Source organism: Poromitra crassiceps (genome assembly GCF_964638095.1).
Source record: "Poromitra crassiceps genome assembly, chromosome: 21".
NCBI classification, from domain to species: domain Eukaryota; kingdom Metazoa; phylum Chordata; class Actinopteri; order Beryciformes; family Melamphaidae; genus Poromitra; species Poromitra crassiceps.
The window spans coordinates 26,258,525-26,275,669 of NC_139638.1; the positions used below are offsets into that span (position 1 = coordinate 26,258,525).

A 17,145-nucleotide genomic window follows, 5' to 3' on the forward strand; every position below is an offset into this window, starting at 1 on the left:
CATGTGTGAGTGAGTGTGTAGTTGCATGTACAGTATGAGCACGTAGGCAGGCGTGCGTGCGTGTGCACGTGCGTGTGTGTGCATGTGTGGGTGTGTGTGTGTGTGTGCACACGTGTGGCACCTGAGCAGGGCTGCTCTGGCGAGGTGGGGGGAGTGAGGGGCACGCCGCAGTGGGGGGGCTCTCTGGAGAGGCCCGGGGCAGCGGGGGCAGGGGGGGGCTGCTCCACTGGCAAGTCCGCCTGAGTGATCAGCACAAAGGCTGCTGGGTAGGTCATCCTCACTCCACCTAGGAAGACATGGAGCAAGTGAGAAAGTCACCACACACAGTTTGAAATATTCTCTAAGCAAATGACATGACGCTCAGTTTAAACTGACACATAATTGAAAAGCTTTAGAATGATTAGATTAGATTAGATTAGATTTATTTCAAATAGTCAATTAGAGTTCACAGCATATACAGCAATTTGTCAAGCAATTTACATTTGTATCAATGCCCGAAAAGGAGTAGGAAGAAGTACAATACTTGTCAAGTAAGTCCTACCCCTTGTTTTTTTAAAATATATATATAGGCTTAATACGAAAGTATTATAATGTAATAACATGTTATACTAATATAATATTAATATATATGAGATGTGCATACTCACATTTCCATAATACTATCACATACTATATAGTTGTGCCTAATACATTTGTAGTGAGCAATGAGCAAATCAGTCAGGTAAACAAAGAGGTTGCTGCCTGCTACATTTTCAAAATATTTCAAACGTGCGTATGAGTTACTCCGCCTAACCTTGAGGCCATCGACACTCTCTCTTCAACATCGATTTCGTTCTTTCCGAAAAGGACGATCGTATTTCACAAACATTCCCTAGCAGTGGGCCAGAGAAGTGCAGGCGGAGTAGAATACGTAAGCCGCTCGTTCCTTCGCATTCACAACGGACGTACTCGCAAAACACTTAGCGGCTCATTGCTCATATTATCAAACGCTCTCGAACCCCTCTTCACACACTTTGCTAGCTGCTAGCGTCGCAGCAGGCAGCCAAGGCTTTAAAAAAAAGACGCTCCTCTTTTAGGCATGAGAGCCGTTGGCACCGGGCCCCCGCGGTGGCTTTGATTTCAATCAGGTCAAATCGATGCTGTGAGGGGGTCACACGGTCAAACGGACTGATTAGACCGGAGAGGTGTGTGGGTATCTCCGCGGGCTTCACCTCTCCTTCTCTTCTTCTTCACCTCCTCCTCCTGTCTGCTCTGCTCTCTCTCTCTCTCTCTCCCTCCTGGCCTCTCATCTCATTCACCACCTCCTCATGCCACCCCTCAGACGCGCTAAAAGGCTCGCTGCAGATAAAGCACACTTGACTAGCGCCCCATCGCCTCAAACTGCCTGGAAGTCGATGGTGGAGACTGAGGGGGGGGTAATCGATGTGGAGTCGCCGCCCCGCTGTTTGCTTTTCTAGTGCAACATCAGGTTTAATGTGTTTTTTTTATGGCCGCTCTTAAAGCTGGAGTGCGTCGCTTTTTGTAGCGCAGGGCGTTTGTCTCCCCCTTGTGGCGCATTTGTCATAGGCCGGAGCCTACCGCGTCGTCGGGGCTGTAAAAAGGGCGGATAAATAGTTTCGAGAGCGTCAGACGGCCCCGTGAAACCACTCGTTTCACTTCAGAATTGGATCCATTGGGTCCAATAACATGAAGGTCTGGTGAATTGTTATCTCTATTGGAGTTGGCAGAACTAAGGCTAAGTTGGAAATGAGCTGGCTAGGCACGCTCCAGGCCAGCGCAGGAACGTCGCCAGACGACAACAGATTGAGAACTCGTAGTCCTACTGTGGAATACAGAGTGATCTGGCGACCATACAGTAGGCTTCATCAGCATTGTGAGGACTCGTTTGGCAATCATGGCTTGAATGTAACGGGCGTTTAGTTTAGTTTTAGTTTCGTTTATTTTCTCCGGTCGAGTGTCACACAATATAGTGTACAGTTACACAGTAGTATAGGTGGTCCACTGCATACAGTTATACAGTTTTGCAGGTGGTCTTGATAATATACTGTATATTACTAGGTCATTATATTAAAAGAAAAGGGAAAAAAGGGCGTAAAAAACAAAGTATTCAGACCGGAAAAAAATGCGTAGGCTGAAGCCTAAGCTTATTGGGCCTACCCTTAGCACTTATCAGATAATTTAATTTGCTTTGTTCTATTCAAGTTGTGCAGCATCAGAGTGAATAAATGGCAAATTCATAAAGAAACAGCTCATCATCGTTCATTTATATGTAAAAGTTACGCACTCCAGCTTTAACCCATTGATACCTGATGCAGCATTTGCATGTATATCCCTCATTTGTGTGCGTATCCCTTTAAGACCACGAACCGCGTTGACGCGGTTCGCGGTCTTAAAGGGATACGCACACAAATGCTGCATCAGGTATCAATGGGTTAAGTTGAGAAGAACACCTTTTTTTTCTCGACGGTGTGCTGTAGTAGGATAAAGCAATTTGCAAACAATTAAACTGTGTTTTTCAGTGCTGACACACCACACACCAGATGTCATAATATTGAGCAGATTAACTTGTTTCCACCAATTCAGCAGCTTAGTTGGGGGATGCAGTATTCACTTGGCGCAGTGATTTTATAGTCACCGAACCTGATGATGGCGCTCTCCTTACCCACGATGACCTCCACCGCCACGTGACAGTTGGGATCGTAGGACTGGCCGCCATCTTCTTTCGGCTTGTCCCCACTCCCCTCTTTCTGCTGAAGCACCATGGGGTAGAAGTAGCTCCACTCCTCCATCAGCTTCCGCACGGCCGGGTCACTCATCTTGTAGGCCTGTCCGGTCAGGGTGCCGCTCAGGCCGTACGGACTCAGGATCACTGCAGCCACAGACGGGGCGGACGGAGAGAGCGAGAGAGGAGGTGGAGTAAACAGGATTGTACAGGAGGAGGGATGGATAGATGGATGGATGGATCGATCCGATTGATTAAAAAATATTCGCAAAAACAGTAGTATTTTGTAATACAATTACTGTAGTTTAAAAAACAAGGCCAGGTCGAAACCTGGCATAGGGCCGGTGTGCTCAGTAAAGTGCAGAACTCTGCCAAGGTGTATTGTGCTTAATGTATTAATTAAAAGCGTTATTGATAATGAAGTAGCCTATGCCTCATCATGTTCATTCAGGGATACTATGATGACAGTGGTTTGGGGCCCCTACTCTGATGTTGCATAGGGCCCCAAAAGGCCCAGAAGCGGCCCTGCAATCCCTCTCTCTCTCACCCCGTATGACAGGCTGACAGGCAGATGATCATGAGGCAGGGATGCAAATCATTCCTCAGCACATATACGCGGTGGTAAAACATTTTTGAAGGATGTCCTGGTCGAGGTGTATGTTGTAGGCTTGTTGTAGGCTACATGCTTTGCAGTATAGCGTTATGCTGGAATTATGCTTGAAGTTTGGGCTGTCGCACGGAAATGAGAGACACTGAATCTTGACGAGGAAACGTGTGGAGCTTTTATACACTGTGTGGGTGTTTGTGCTCGCGGAAGTGAGCTGGAGTCTTGAAAACTCCACTTTGTCCGACCAGCCGCGTCCACGTAGTTACACAATTCGGGGTGTGCACGGCCAGGCGAAAACCGTCTACCTTGTGGAGGGGCGCGTCTGCTGATTTGACTCACTTTTCCGTGCGGACACTCGCCGATGCAGGAAGCAAATGAGACGTAAGCGCTTGTTGTAGACTACATGCTTTTGCAGTATAGCATTCATTTTCCATCCCGTTCAAACTCAAAGACGCACGGGTATTTCACCTCGATGACAATTTCCTCGTCACAAATAAAAAGCTCAGCTGATGTAGATGCAGCCAATTGTGCTCTGGAACTTTTTGCCATTTTTCGCCATAAATGTTCGTAAAGTGGCACTTATTGAAACCTACTACCCTGCTTGTAGGCATCAAAAGTCATCAGAAATTAATTTAGTGATGAAATAAAACTTTAAATTGTAAAAAACTTTCCGGAGCTTATGGCGTCTTCTCTGCTGCGTTCTGCCTCTGCTTATGCCGAAATGCATGCTGGGATATCTGCCTTGCCAAGTTGACACAAGTCACCAACCAGAGCATCCTCGGTAAAGTGGGCGTGTCGAGAACATTCGCAACAAGCATCCGTGCTAAAATGGTCTGGGCGACAGAGTGGAATGTAAGGGCCCTGCTGTGCATGCACACCGGCCCCAAAAATGACATTGTTCTCAGGTGGGACAAGGCCCAAAATGATCACTGTAAGCAGACTATTGATCACTATAAGCAAATGATTTAAAGCAGCTACGAGCAAGATTTTCGATTGTTATTAAACAGTCTAAATTTAATATCGATGCATCAACGAGACCAACAGTAGTCTCTCTTAAACCCCGAGTGAATTGGCCAGTGTTGTCCTGACGAAATAGTCTGTCTGCGGCCGGGGCAGATCAGGAAGTGAAATGAAACGGTTTGCGGCAGCCACTTCAGCCATAACCACAAAATGACAAAATTACTTCCAAACAAACTGTTAGAATATAACGAGAGATGTTCGCGAGAGTAGCAAGCCCCTGCATGGCGTTCTCCGTGTTTACGGTCTGTTGCTAGGCAGAGCGAAACGGTTGAAGGCAGACAGCTGCCGTAAACCATTTCGTTTCACTTCCGGGTTTATCCGGCCCGCCGGTAGACAGATAGAGAGAGAGAGCCTGGTGACGCGAGGTTAGTAGACAGACACAGACTCTATAATCATCAAGAGAGCAATCTCCGATTCACACGGCTTTGGTCTACTATTATAGGTAAGATGTGATGCATCAATATTATAATTATACTGTTTAATAACAATCGAAAATCTTGCTCGTAGCTTCTTTAAACAGAATGTGTGTAGGAATGATTCGGGGACCAAGCTTTTTGATCACTATAACCGTCATCACTATAAGCAGATTCCACTGTAGTCTCATTCCAGGGTATCATTTGTGTATATGGAAGTGTATTGTAACCTGACAATACTATTGTATAGGTGTATTGTAGTATATGACTAATTTTCAAGACTTGTGACTCGACCTGGAGCACTGGTGATTGGGACTACTTGGACTTGGACTCGAGCATTCATGCATTGGGACTCGGAAGTTGGAGATGAGAACTCGGCCTTGTTCATTGATAACGACTTTTTTTTAAATAGGCCTTGAAAATTTGGCATAAGATATTGATAGCAATATTAATACCGTGGCATTATCCAATTTCGCGCAAGGGCAGGCACGTTTGTTCCACCTCCATTTGCAATGTGCATTCACGCTGATGTTCAGTAACTCCGGACTGGGACTCAACTTGGACTCTTCTTTGGTGACTCGGACTCGGGGGACTCGAGACTCGACTCGGACTGGAGATATCGCGACTCGACTACAACACTGAGTGAGCGTAACAACACCTTTCGAACAAAGCCATTCGAATGACCATTGTAAAGTAAAGTGCAACAAAAGCAATTTGAACATTAATGTTTTTGATTACACGGTAATCAAAGAAATCACTCATCACTTGATTGCACATGTCTGATTATACTGTCCTCTAAGCGTGAACACTGAGCGACTGAACGGGGAACTCCGGGCGGTGTTACCTTGCAGCGGTGTGAGGGAGGTCTGGGCCAGGCGGATGTGGTCCTCGGTGATGTGGTACGCAGGCTGGTGCTGGGCGATCTCCACACTGGTGCACACGTTGCTCTCCCCGTGCAGGAAGAAGGAGAAGGAGCAGGAGAGGTGCTCACTGGGGAAAGAAGACAACAGAGGGTTAAAAACAGTGTAGACTGGTGTTCTGTGTACAGTACAGCGCACATATCCTCAAAACATTCTTACATCTTACATAATCTTCACACTGAGCTCCTGGGTGACTTGTACATACATTACCACTACATCAAACGTTCTATATCAGTGATTGCCAAAGTGTGGGCCGCGGCCCACTAGTGGGCCCTGGGGGTACTGCAGGTGTGCCGCGAGTGGTCTGCCAACAATCCCCGATTTTCACAGGGAATCAAATGGCTGTAGCAGGGTTTTTAAAGCTACAGAGATCCTGTTATGAGAAGAAACTAGAAGACCTAAGGTATCCATAGGTCCCAAGCATAATATGCTAGCTTGTCGGGAAGGGGGGTAAATAATACTCCAAACATAGGTTAGATTTTGGCGAGGGAAAACTATTTCAAAGGGGTCCCTTCACCTCTCAGCTCAATTTATCTGAATGTACCCACGAGTCTCCCCTTTACAGATAAGGTAGCATTTTTCACAGCCTATCATTAATAACTTGTGGATTGATTTATTATGTTATTGCTCATCACATTTTGTCTCAACAAATGTTATGTATGCAAGTACTTCTGATGAGTATGAGGGGGGAGAAAATGTTGCCAATCTGGTTTTGGGTATTTTGCCCAAATGTTTTTGTATGTGGATGGACTTTTAATTTCCCTTATGCCAAAATTCCTATGCTCTTTTAATAAAATAAAAAATATATAATATAAAAAAACATAATAGGGAAATATATCATCTTAGTGTCGTGTGTCGAGAGTTGTGATTAAAGGGTTGGGTGGGCTCCGGACGATTTTCAGATTTCAAGGTGGGCCGCGGCCACATTCTTAAGTTTGGGAAACCCCTCTTCTATATTGTCAAAAGTTGGTATGCTCTGAACTAATTCTCATAGGCAAGACTCGGGTGCATGATTTAGCTCCACAATTGTGAATCGAATTAATTCAGCATAATGAGATTAGATAAGCTTGTAAAGTGCAGCTATTGAAAAATCAACAACATGAATCAGGCACAAGGCGTGACAGATGATATCAGTGCTGCTTTTCTCCGCACAAACGGCAATTTGGAGAGCGCTCTCAGAATGCGTCTTAGTAAAAGCCTTGGTAAGCTTTACCTACATTGATCATCGCGATCATTCCCCCACATAGGCTCCTTATTGCAGGTATAAATCCTCATTTGGTTATGATTGATTGTGGTGACAACGTGTTTACATTATGCGGCGCTCTCTTTATTACACTACCCGGGCATAGTTCATCATGCGTTGATTTTTGCCTCTTCTTTCGCACACATCGGAGTAATTGTTGGGCGATTATTGCAATCCATATTATCGCCGGGTGGCCTGGATGCCATTAACTACTAAGACTGCTTCATCGATGTACATTTCTAATCTATAAAGCGCCTTACTACCTTGGTTTATATCCACCAGGCTGATCATAAAGTCAGCAGGTAACTGTTATCTTCATGTGATTACCCCTGCTGCCTATGCAATATCTCCTTTGCCCTGCGGGGGGGGGCAGGGCTGCTGGACCCTCTATCTGAGCCATAATAATGGATCGTCAAATTCAATACCATGTCGATTTCCACACACAGACATAAGGGGAGGGGAATGAATAGCATGTGGCGCTGACCGTCGTGGCCTGCAGATGGCGCTGAGAGCACCCACAGAGAGAGAGAGAGAGAGAGAGAGAGATGAGAGGCCAATTCCTCTGCTTCATAAACATTCCTGATGCTCCCTGAGAAGAACATAGCCTGACAGCAGCAGGCGGGTTCCAACACTGCTCTGCACACTCCCAGGCAGCAGGGGGCGAGCTAAAACACATGCATATGCATGAACAAGCCTGCGTTACCCTCTCTCTTATCCCTCTCTCTCTCTCTCTCTCTCTCTCTCTCTCTCTCTCTCTCTCTGTCCCTCACACATTAACACACACACACACACACACACACACACACACACACACACACACACACACACACACACACACACACACACACACGTGTCTCCTCCACTCTATAGTGCTACTCCATCATCATTTCAATAATAATTCACAAAACATGAGTCATAAAAATGCTTTCAATGTCACTGCCCTCCACCCCTGTCCTCACTGCATCACTACACCATACATTATGAAGACAATGTCCTCAGTACATCACTACACACAGTATGAAGACCGTGTCCTCAGTACATCACTACACCATACATTATGAAGACAATGTCCTCAGTGCATCACTACACCATACATTATAAAGACAATGTCCTCAGTGCATCACTACACCATACATTATGAAGACAATGTCCTCAGTGCATCACTACACCATACATTATGAAGACCCTGTCCTCAGTACATCACTACTACACCATCCAATATGAAGACCCTGTCCTCAGTACATCACTACACCATCCAGTATGAAGACAATGTCCTCAGTGCATCACTACACACAGTATGAAGACCCTGTCCTCAGTGCATCACTACACCATACATTATGAAGACAATGTCCTCAGTACATCACTACACACAGTATGAAGACCCTGTCCTCAGTACATCACTACACCATCCAGTATGAAGACAATGTCCTCAGTACATCACTACACACAGTATGAAGACCGTGTCCTCAGTAGAGCTGGGTATTGGTTCAAATTTCAAGAATCGATTCGATTCCGATTCACAAGGTTGCGAATCGATTAATTTCGATTCGATTCGATTCGATTCGATTCGATTCCGATTCGATCAATTTTCAATATTGATTTGGTTAGTGATACCAAAACGTGGTTTTTGAGCTGTACCCTGAATTACATGACTGTCCAGTTATGTAACACAGGGGTTTCCAACCAGCCAAGTAGATACATGGGGAAAAAAGTTGCAGACCTGTTGTCAATTTTAATGGTTTTAGTTACACATATATTTACTCACCACGTGGTGACAAAGGGTAAATAACAGCCTTTTCATCTGTCAATAAAGACACTTTCACAATTATGCACAGTGATTTGATTTCAGCCTATATAATTTCTAAAAGTAGATATTAATAATGATCAAACATTTCCATTCATGTAGCCTACAGTATTTATGTTTTTGTTTCAACTACAAACATAATTAAACGTCAACTTGAAACTATGTTTCAACTACCACACACAGCACAATATTTTAGCCTGTTTAGTAAAAAAAAAAAAAAAAAAAAAAAAAAAAAAAAAAAAAAATTAATTAAAAAAAAAATCGATCTCTGGACATATGAATCGATAATCGAGGATTAAAATGAAAATCGATTAAAAATCGGAGAATCGATTTTTTGAACCCAGCCCTAGTCCTCAGTACATCACTACACCATACATTATGAAGACAATGTCCTCAGTGCATCACTACACCATACATTATAAAGACAATGTCCTCAGTGCATCACTACACCATACATTATGAAGACAATGTCCTCAGTGCATCACTACACCATACATTATGAAGACCCTGTCCTCAGTACATCACTACTACACCATCCAATATGAAGACCCTGTCCTCAGTACATCACTACACCATCCAGTATGAAGACAATGTCCTCAGTGCATCACTACACACAGTATGAAGACCCTGTCCTCAGTGCATCACTACACCATACATTATGAAGACAATGTCCTCACTGCATCACTACTACACCATACATTATGAAGACAATGTCCTCAGTACATCACTACACCATCCAGTATGAAGACCCTGTCCTCAGTACATCACTACACCATACATTATGAAGACCCTGTCCTCAGTACATCACTACACCATCCAGTATGAAGACAATGTCCTCAGTGCATCACTACTACACCATCCAGTATGAAGACCCTGTCCTCAGTGCATCACTACACCATACATTATGATGAGCTATATATAGCTGCATAGGGAGGCTCTGGGGAATAGTTGCAAGTCAAGGAGTAGCAGTCCAGCTAACCGCCATACACACACACACACACACACACACACACACACACACACACACACACACACACACACACACACACACACACACACACACACACACACATGCACACAAACAGCCACATTTTCCATTCGGGTTCTCCCCCGGTCAGATGAAAAGTATATATATCTATCTATATACAGTATATATATCTATATATCTATATCTATATCTATATCTATATATATATATATATATATATATATATATATATATATATATATATATATATATATATATGGTCTGCACTGCAGTAACTGCCTTGTACATATTAAATGAGGCTTAGAGACTGAAGCAGCATCACAAGTGATTTTCCTCTCATGCTGCTAATTCTATTTGCTCAACAGCTCTCTTCCATCTTTTTTTAAAGGAGATGTGTGTATAGTAATGAGGACCGATGTGAGTACAGAAACATGGCTCTCTTTATCATCTCTACTCTGTGTGTCTGTGACTCTGTCTCCTTTCATCTCTACTTTGTGTCTGTGACTCTGTCTGCTTTCATCTCTACTCTCTCTGTGTGTCTGTGACTCTGTCTCCTTTCATCTCTACTCTCTCTGTGTGTCTGTGACTCTGTCTCCTTTCATCTCTACTCTCTGTGTGTCTGTGACTCTGTCTCCTTTCATCTCTACTCTCTCTGTGTGTCTGTGACTCTGTCTCCTTTCATCTCTACTCTCTCTGTGTGTCTGTGACTCTGTCTCCTTTCATCTCTACTCTCTGTGTGTCTGTGACTCTGTCTGCTTTCATCTCTACTCTGTGTCTGTGACTCTGTCTCCTTTCATCTCTACTCTCTGTGTGTCTGTGACTCTGTCTGCTTTCATCTCTACTCTGTGTCTGTGACTCTGTCTCCTTTCATCTCTACTCTCTGTGTGTCTGTGACTCTGTCTCCTTTCATCTCTACTCTCTCTGTGTGTCTGTGACTCTGTCTGCTTTCATCTCTACTCTCTCTGTGTGTCTGTGACTCTGTCTGCTTTCATCTCTACTCTCTCTGTGTGTCTGTGACTCTGTCTCCTTTCATCTCTACTCTCTGTGTGTCTGTGACTCTGTCTCCTTTCATCTCTACTCTCTGTGTGTCTGTGACTCTGTCTGCTTTCATCTCTACTCTCTCTCTGTGTCTGTGACTCTGTCTCCTTTCATCTCTACTCTCTCTGTGTGTCTGTGACTCTGTCTGCTTTCATCTCTACTCTGTGTCTGTGACTCTGTCTCCTTTCATCTCTACTCTCTGTGTGTCTGTGACTCTGTCTCCTTTCATCTCTACTCTCTCTGTGTGTCTGTGACTCTGTCTGCTTTCATCTCTACTCTCTGTGTGTCTGTGACTCTGTCTGCTTTCATCTCTACTCTCTCTCTGTGTCTGTGACTCTGTCTCCTTTCATCTCTACTCTCTGTGTGTCTGTGACTCTGTCTGCTTTCATCTCTACTCTGTGTCTGTGACTCTGTCTCCTTTCATCTCTACTCTCTGTGTGTCTGTGACTCTGTCTCCTTTCATCTCTACTCTCTCTGTGTGTCTGTGACTCTGTCTGCTTTCATCTCTACTCTCTCTGTGTGTCTGTGACTCTGTCTGCTTTCATCTCTACTCTCTCTGTGTGTCTGTGACTCTGTCTCCTTTCATCTCTACTCTCTGTGTGTCTGTGACTCTGTCTCCTTTCATCTCTACTCTCTGTGTGTCTGTGACTCTGTCTGCTTTCATCTCTACTCTCTCTCTGTGTCTGTGACTCTGTCTCCTTTCATCTCTACTCTCTGTGTGTCTGTGACTCTGTCTCCTTTCATCTCTACTCTCTCTGTGTGTCTGTGACTCTGTCTCCTTTCATCTCTACTCTCTGTGTGTCTGTGACTCTGTCTGCTTTCATCTCTACTCTCTGTGTGTCTGTTACTCTGTATTTCATATTTCAGCAGCCTGGCAGGACGTGAGAAGAAATCGCAGCGCGCTGATAAGGCAGCGTTTACTTTGGCACAGAACAATTTAAGCCTAGTTGCTAAACCCACTGTGATATAGAGAAGCGTTCAATAACAGCCTAGTGATGATAGTGATTAACACTGTCATTTAATCTGTCCGACTGTGGGGAGTTTAGTTTAGATTGTGTGAGCGATTTCACGGTGATAAACTATAACAAGCCAATTAGCCCAACAAATAACGACTGTGTAACAAGTATGTTATTAGATCTATTACATTGTTACAACCCCAATAAAGGCCCATTGAATGTGAGTGCAGGGAAGAGCAGAAGTGCAACAAGCACACGCAGCATGGTAGTCTGGTCTCGGCCTGTGGTATCACGCAGCATGGTAGTCTAGTCTCGGCCTGTGGTATCACGCAGCATGGTAGTCTAGTCTCGGCCTGTGGTAACACGCAGCATGGTAGTCTGGTCTCGGCCTGTGGTATCACGCAGCATGGTAGTCTAGTCTCGGCCTGTGGTAACACGCAGCATGGTAGTCTGGTCTTGGCCTGTGGTAACACGCAGCATGGTAGTCTGGTCTCTGCCTGTGGTATCACGCAGCATGGTAGTCTGGTCTTGGCCTGTGGTAACACGCAGCATGGTAGTCTGGTCTCTGCCTGTGGTATCACGCAGCATGGTAGTCTAGTCTCGGCCTGTGGTAACACGCAGCATGGTAGTCTGGTCTTGGCCTGTGGTAACACGCAGCATGGTAGTCTGGTCTCTGCCTGTGGTATCACGCAGCATGGTAGTCTAGTCTCGGCCTGTGGTAACACGCAGCATGGTAGTCTGGTCTTGGCCTGTGGTAACACGCAGCATGGTAGTCTGGTCTCTGCCTGTGGTATCACGCAGCATGGTAGTCTAGTCTCGGCCTGTGGTAACACGCAGCATGGTAGTCTGGTCTTGGCCTGTGGTAACACGCAGCATGGTAGTCTGGTCTCTGCCTGTGGTATCACGCAGCATGGTAGTCTAGTCTCGGCCTGTGGTAACACGCAGCATGGTAGTCTGGTCTTGGCCTGTGGTAACACGCAGCATGGTAGTCTGGTCTCTGCCTGTGGTATCACGCAGCATGGTAGTCTAGTCTCGGCCTGTGGTAACACGCAGCATGGTAGTCTGGTCTTGGCCTGTGGTAACACGCAGCATGGTAGTCTGGTCTCTGCCTGTGGTATCACGCAGCATGGTAGTCTAGTCTTGGCCTGTGGTATCACGCAGCATGGTAGTCTGGTCTCTGCCTGTGGTATCACGCAGCATGGTAGTCTAGTCTCGGCCTGTGGTACCACGCAGCATGGTAGTCTGGTCTCTGCCTGTGGTATCACGCAGCATGGTAGTCTGGTCTCTGCCTGTGGTATCACGCAGCATGGTAGTCTGGTCTCAGCCTGTGGTAACACGCAGCATGGTAGTCTGGTTTCGGCATGTGGTAACACGCAGCATGGTAGTCTGGTCTCAGCCTGTGGTACCACGCAGCACCACGCAGCATGGTAGTCTGGTCTCAGCCTCTGGTACCACGCAGCACCACGCAGCATGGTAGTCTAGTCTGGGCCTGTGGTACCACGCAGCACCACGCAGCATGGTAGTCTGGTCTCAGCCTGTGGTACCACGCAGCACCACGCAGCATGGTAGTCTGGTCTCAGCCTGTGGTACCACGCAGCACCACGCAGCATGGTAGTCTGGTTTGGGCCTGTGGTACCACGCAGCATAGTAGTCTGGTCTCAGCCTGTGGTACCACGCAGCACCACGCAGCATGGTAGTCTGGTCTCAGCCTGTGGTACCACGCAGCACCACGCAGCATGGTAGTCTGGTTTGGGCCTGTGGTAACACGCAGCCGGGAGATTGATGCTGCCTGTCCTTTCACAAAGGGCATTTTCCTGCACAGTAAGCGGGTGTGAGTGTGTGGACACACTCGGTCCCCTGCATCCTTGGGGACATTTGTGCAGTCTGAGAGCATGTGTGTGTGTGTGTGTGTGTGTGTGCCTGAGCGTGTGTGTGTGTGTGTGTGTGTGTGTGTGTGTGTGTGTGTGTGTGTGTGTGTGCATGTGTGCATGTGTGTGGCTGCTGCTGCTGTGTGTGTGTGTGCGCATGTGTGTGTGTGTGTGTGCGCGCGTGTGTGTGTGTGTGTGTGTGTGTGTGTGTGTGTGTGTGTGTGTGTGTGTGTGTGTGTGCCGGGCTGCATGAGTACAGGTATTAATAAATGAAGAGGAGTGATGGCTGAGACTAGCCTCAGGGTTGACAGTGCTGGAGAGAGATGGAGAGAGGAGACAGATGAGGGAGGGAGAGAGAGAGAGAGGAGGGAGGGGAGAGAGAGAGAGGAGGGAGGGGAGAGAGAGAGGGCAGGGGAAGAGAGAGAGGAGGGAGGGGAGAGAGAGAGGAGGGAGGGGGGGGGGAGGAGAGAGGGAGAGGGCAGGGAGGGGGAGAGAGGAGGGAGGGTGAGAGAGAGAGGAGGGAGGGGAGAGAGAGAGGAGGGAGGGGAGAGAGAGAGAGGAGAGAGGGGGAGAGAGAGGAGAGAGGGCAGGGAGGGAGAGAGAGGGGAGGGAGGGAAGAGAGAGAGAGGAGGGAGGGAGGGAGAGAGCACTGAAGGTAGAGAGAGTAAGGGAGCATGTGAGGGTGATGGAAGAGAGAGAGAGATACAGTATTAAAACAGGATGGGGGTAAAGAGAGTGTGAGAAAAAAAGAGAGAAAGAAAGAGGGGGAGGGTGAATAATTCAGTGCCACACACTCTGCAATGGCTGCTCCCTCCGCACATATCCATGACATCACAGCTGCTTTAATGGCTGCTCCCTCCGCACATATCCATGACATCACAGCTGCTTTAATGGCTGCTCCCTCCACACATATCCATGACATCACAGCTGCTTTAATGGCTGCTCCCTCCACACATATCCATGACATCACAGCTGCTTTAATGGCTGCTCCACACATATCCATGACATCACAGCTGCTTTAATGGCTGCTCCCTCCGCACATATCCATGACATCACAGCTGCTTTAATGGCTGCTCCCTCCGCACATATCCATGACATCACAGCTGCTTTAATGGCTGCTCCCTCCGCACATATCCATGACATCACAGCTGCTTTAATGGCTGCTTCCTCCGCACATATCCATGACATCACAGCTGCTTTAATGGCTGCTCCGCACATATCCATGACATCACAGCTGCTTTAATGGCTGCTCCCTCCGCACATATCCATGACATCACAGCTGCTTTAATGGCTGCTCCCTCCGCACATATCCATGACATCACAGCTGCTTTAATGGCTGCTCCCTCCACACATATCCATGACATCACAGCTGCTTTAATGGCTGCTCCCTCCGCACATATCCATGACATCACAGCTGCTTTAATGGCTGCTCCCTCCACACATATCCATGACATCACAGCTGCTTTAATGGCTGCTCCCTCCACACATATCCATGACATCACAGCTGCTTTAATGGCTGCTCCACACATATCCATGACATCACAGCTGCTTTAATGGCTGCTCCCTCCGCACATATCCATGACATCACAGCTGCTTTAATGGCTGCTCCCTCCGCACATATCCATGACATCACAGCTGCTTTAATGGCTGCTCCGCACATATCCATGACATCACAGCTGCTTTAATGGCTGCTCCGCACATATCCATGACATCACAGCTGCTTTAATGGCTGCTCCGCACATATCCATGACATCACAGCTGCTTTAATGGCTGCTCCGCACATATCCATGACATCACAGCTGCTTTAACGGCTGCTCCCTCCGCACATATCCATGACATCACAACTGCTTTAACGGCTGCTCCCTCTGCACTAGGGATGTAAATTTTCGGTTAATTTCACTTTCGATTAACCGACGCTAATAATCGATTAACCTATCGGTTAATTCATAATTTTTTAATATTAAAAAAAAAAAAAAAAAAAAATTGTCTATTTACTCAATGAGCTCATGCCCAAACAAGGCGTGTCTATTTAGATGCTGAAATGTTAATGCTTTTTGTGTTAGAATTTCTAACACAAAAAGCATTAACAAGCATTAACAAAAAGCATCAACATTTCAACACAAATTCTTTTTGTGTTAGAATTTCTAACACAAAAAGCATGAACATTTCAGCATCTAAATAGACACGCCTTGTTTGGGCATGAGCTCATTGAGTAAATAGACAATTTTTTTTTTTTTTTTTTTTTATATTAACTGACCGACAGCAATAACCGAACAACGACGTTAGCGACGGTTAATCGATTAACGGTTAACCGTTGACATACTCCGCACATATCCATGACATCACAGCTGCTTGAACGGCTGCTCCGCACATATCCATGACATCACAGCTGCTTTAATGGCTGCTCCCTCCGCACATATCCATGACATCACAGCTGCTTTAACGGCTGCTCCGCTAGGGCTGGGTATCGAGTTTCGATACTTACTTGGCACCGAAATGGAAACATCGATACTAAGGGGTATCGAAGCCTCCCTTGTCAATCGATACCAATTTTCGATACCAAAACAAAACAGCGTCATTGAGCCTATAAGCATGCGACATGCTTGCACGCCGCGCTCTAATACGGCTGGTGATTGGCTGTCATGTAGAGGCATGCAGGAAACGTTACGCCCACTTTAGCCGGTGTGTTTGTTGTGACTGTGAGCCAGGCGTGCGGTGCGGATATAGTATACAAGAAGTTAGCCACTCAAGCTACTCCTATCCTGGAGTACCATATGGCGAAGATGATGAAAAGCAGGAAAAGAAACAGAAACAACACGGACTGGTTTCCACAGATAAGAGAAATAATTGAGAGGTGGGTCAGCTTACCGCAAGTTAGCGGTTATCAGATCCCTCAGTCTGACAAATCCATGCATCTGGCTGTGAGTTGTAGCTAGCAGATCGTTTAATTAATTGCCGCCGTAACGTTATGCGCAAGCGGGCATTGTGTATTTTTAGCAACTCGTTAACAAACGCTGATGTCATGATAGTTTGTTGAATGTAAATGCGATTCATTTATATTGATTGGCTAGTCAGTGAATGCGTGAAGTGGAGCTGTCTCGTCAGATTTGACAAGAATGACGTTCTGTTGCAGCAGTGAGCATTAAACACTGATCTGCAACACTAGCGTTAATGTTTAATTAATTAGCATTAACGTTATGTGCAAACGTTATCGCCCATTATGTATTTTTAGCAACTCGTTAACAAACGCTGATGTCATGATAGTTTGTTGAATATAAATGGGATTCACTTTGTGCCATTGGCTATATTGATAGGCTAGTCAATGCTCAACTAGTCTTCCATGCATGAAGTGGATCCATCTCATCAGTTTGGACAAGAATAGAGTTCTGTTGCATCAGTGAGCATTAAACCCTGATTTGCAACTCTCTGTTTTGCACTGAAAACTTCCACTGATTTATTTGTTTTACATTTCTTTCCTTTGTAGTACTTCCAATATTTTTTGTAGGGACGGCAATACGTTTAGAGAACTTAAAGTTATGTTAAATACAGTAGGTTTTATTTTTTTC

At 45.9% G+C, this 17,145-nt stretch overlaps 1 protein-coding gene across 1 annotated transcript in view; it reads right to left on the reverse strand.

The window, feature by feature from the left end:
- LOC310795806 (mediator of RNA polymerase II transcription subunit 13-like) overlaps positions 1-17,145 on the reverse strand; it is a gene marked incomplete at its 5' end in the record, with an annotated part of 173,802 nt that overhangs the window by 34,578 nt on the left and 122,079 nt on the right. Inside the window, 3 exons of the mRNA XM_083657895.1 lie at positions 122-286; positions 2,663-2,869; positions 5,607-5,752. Coding sequence (XP_083514021.1) covers positions 122-286; positions 2,663-2,869; positions 5,607-5,752 — 518 coding nt within the window. The remainder of the gene's footprint in view (positions 1-121; positions 287-2,662; positions 2,870-5,606; positions 5,753-17,145) is intronic.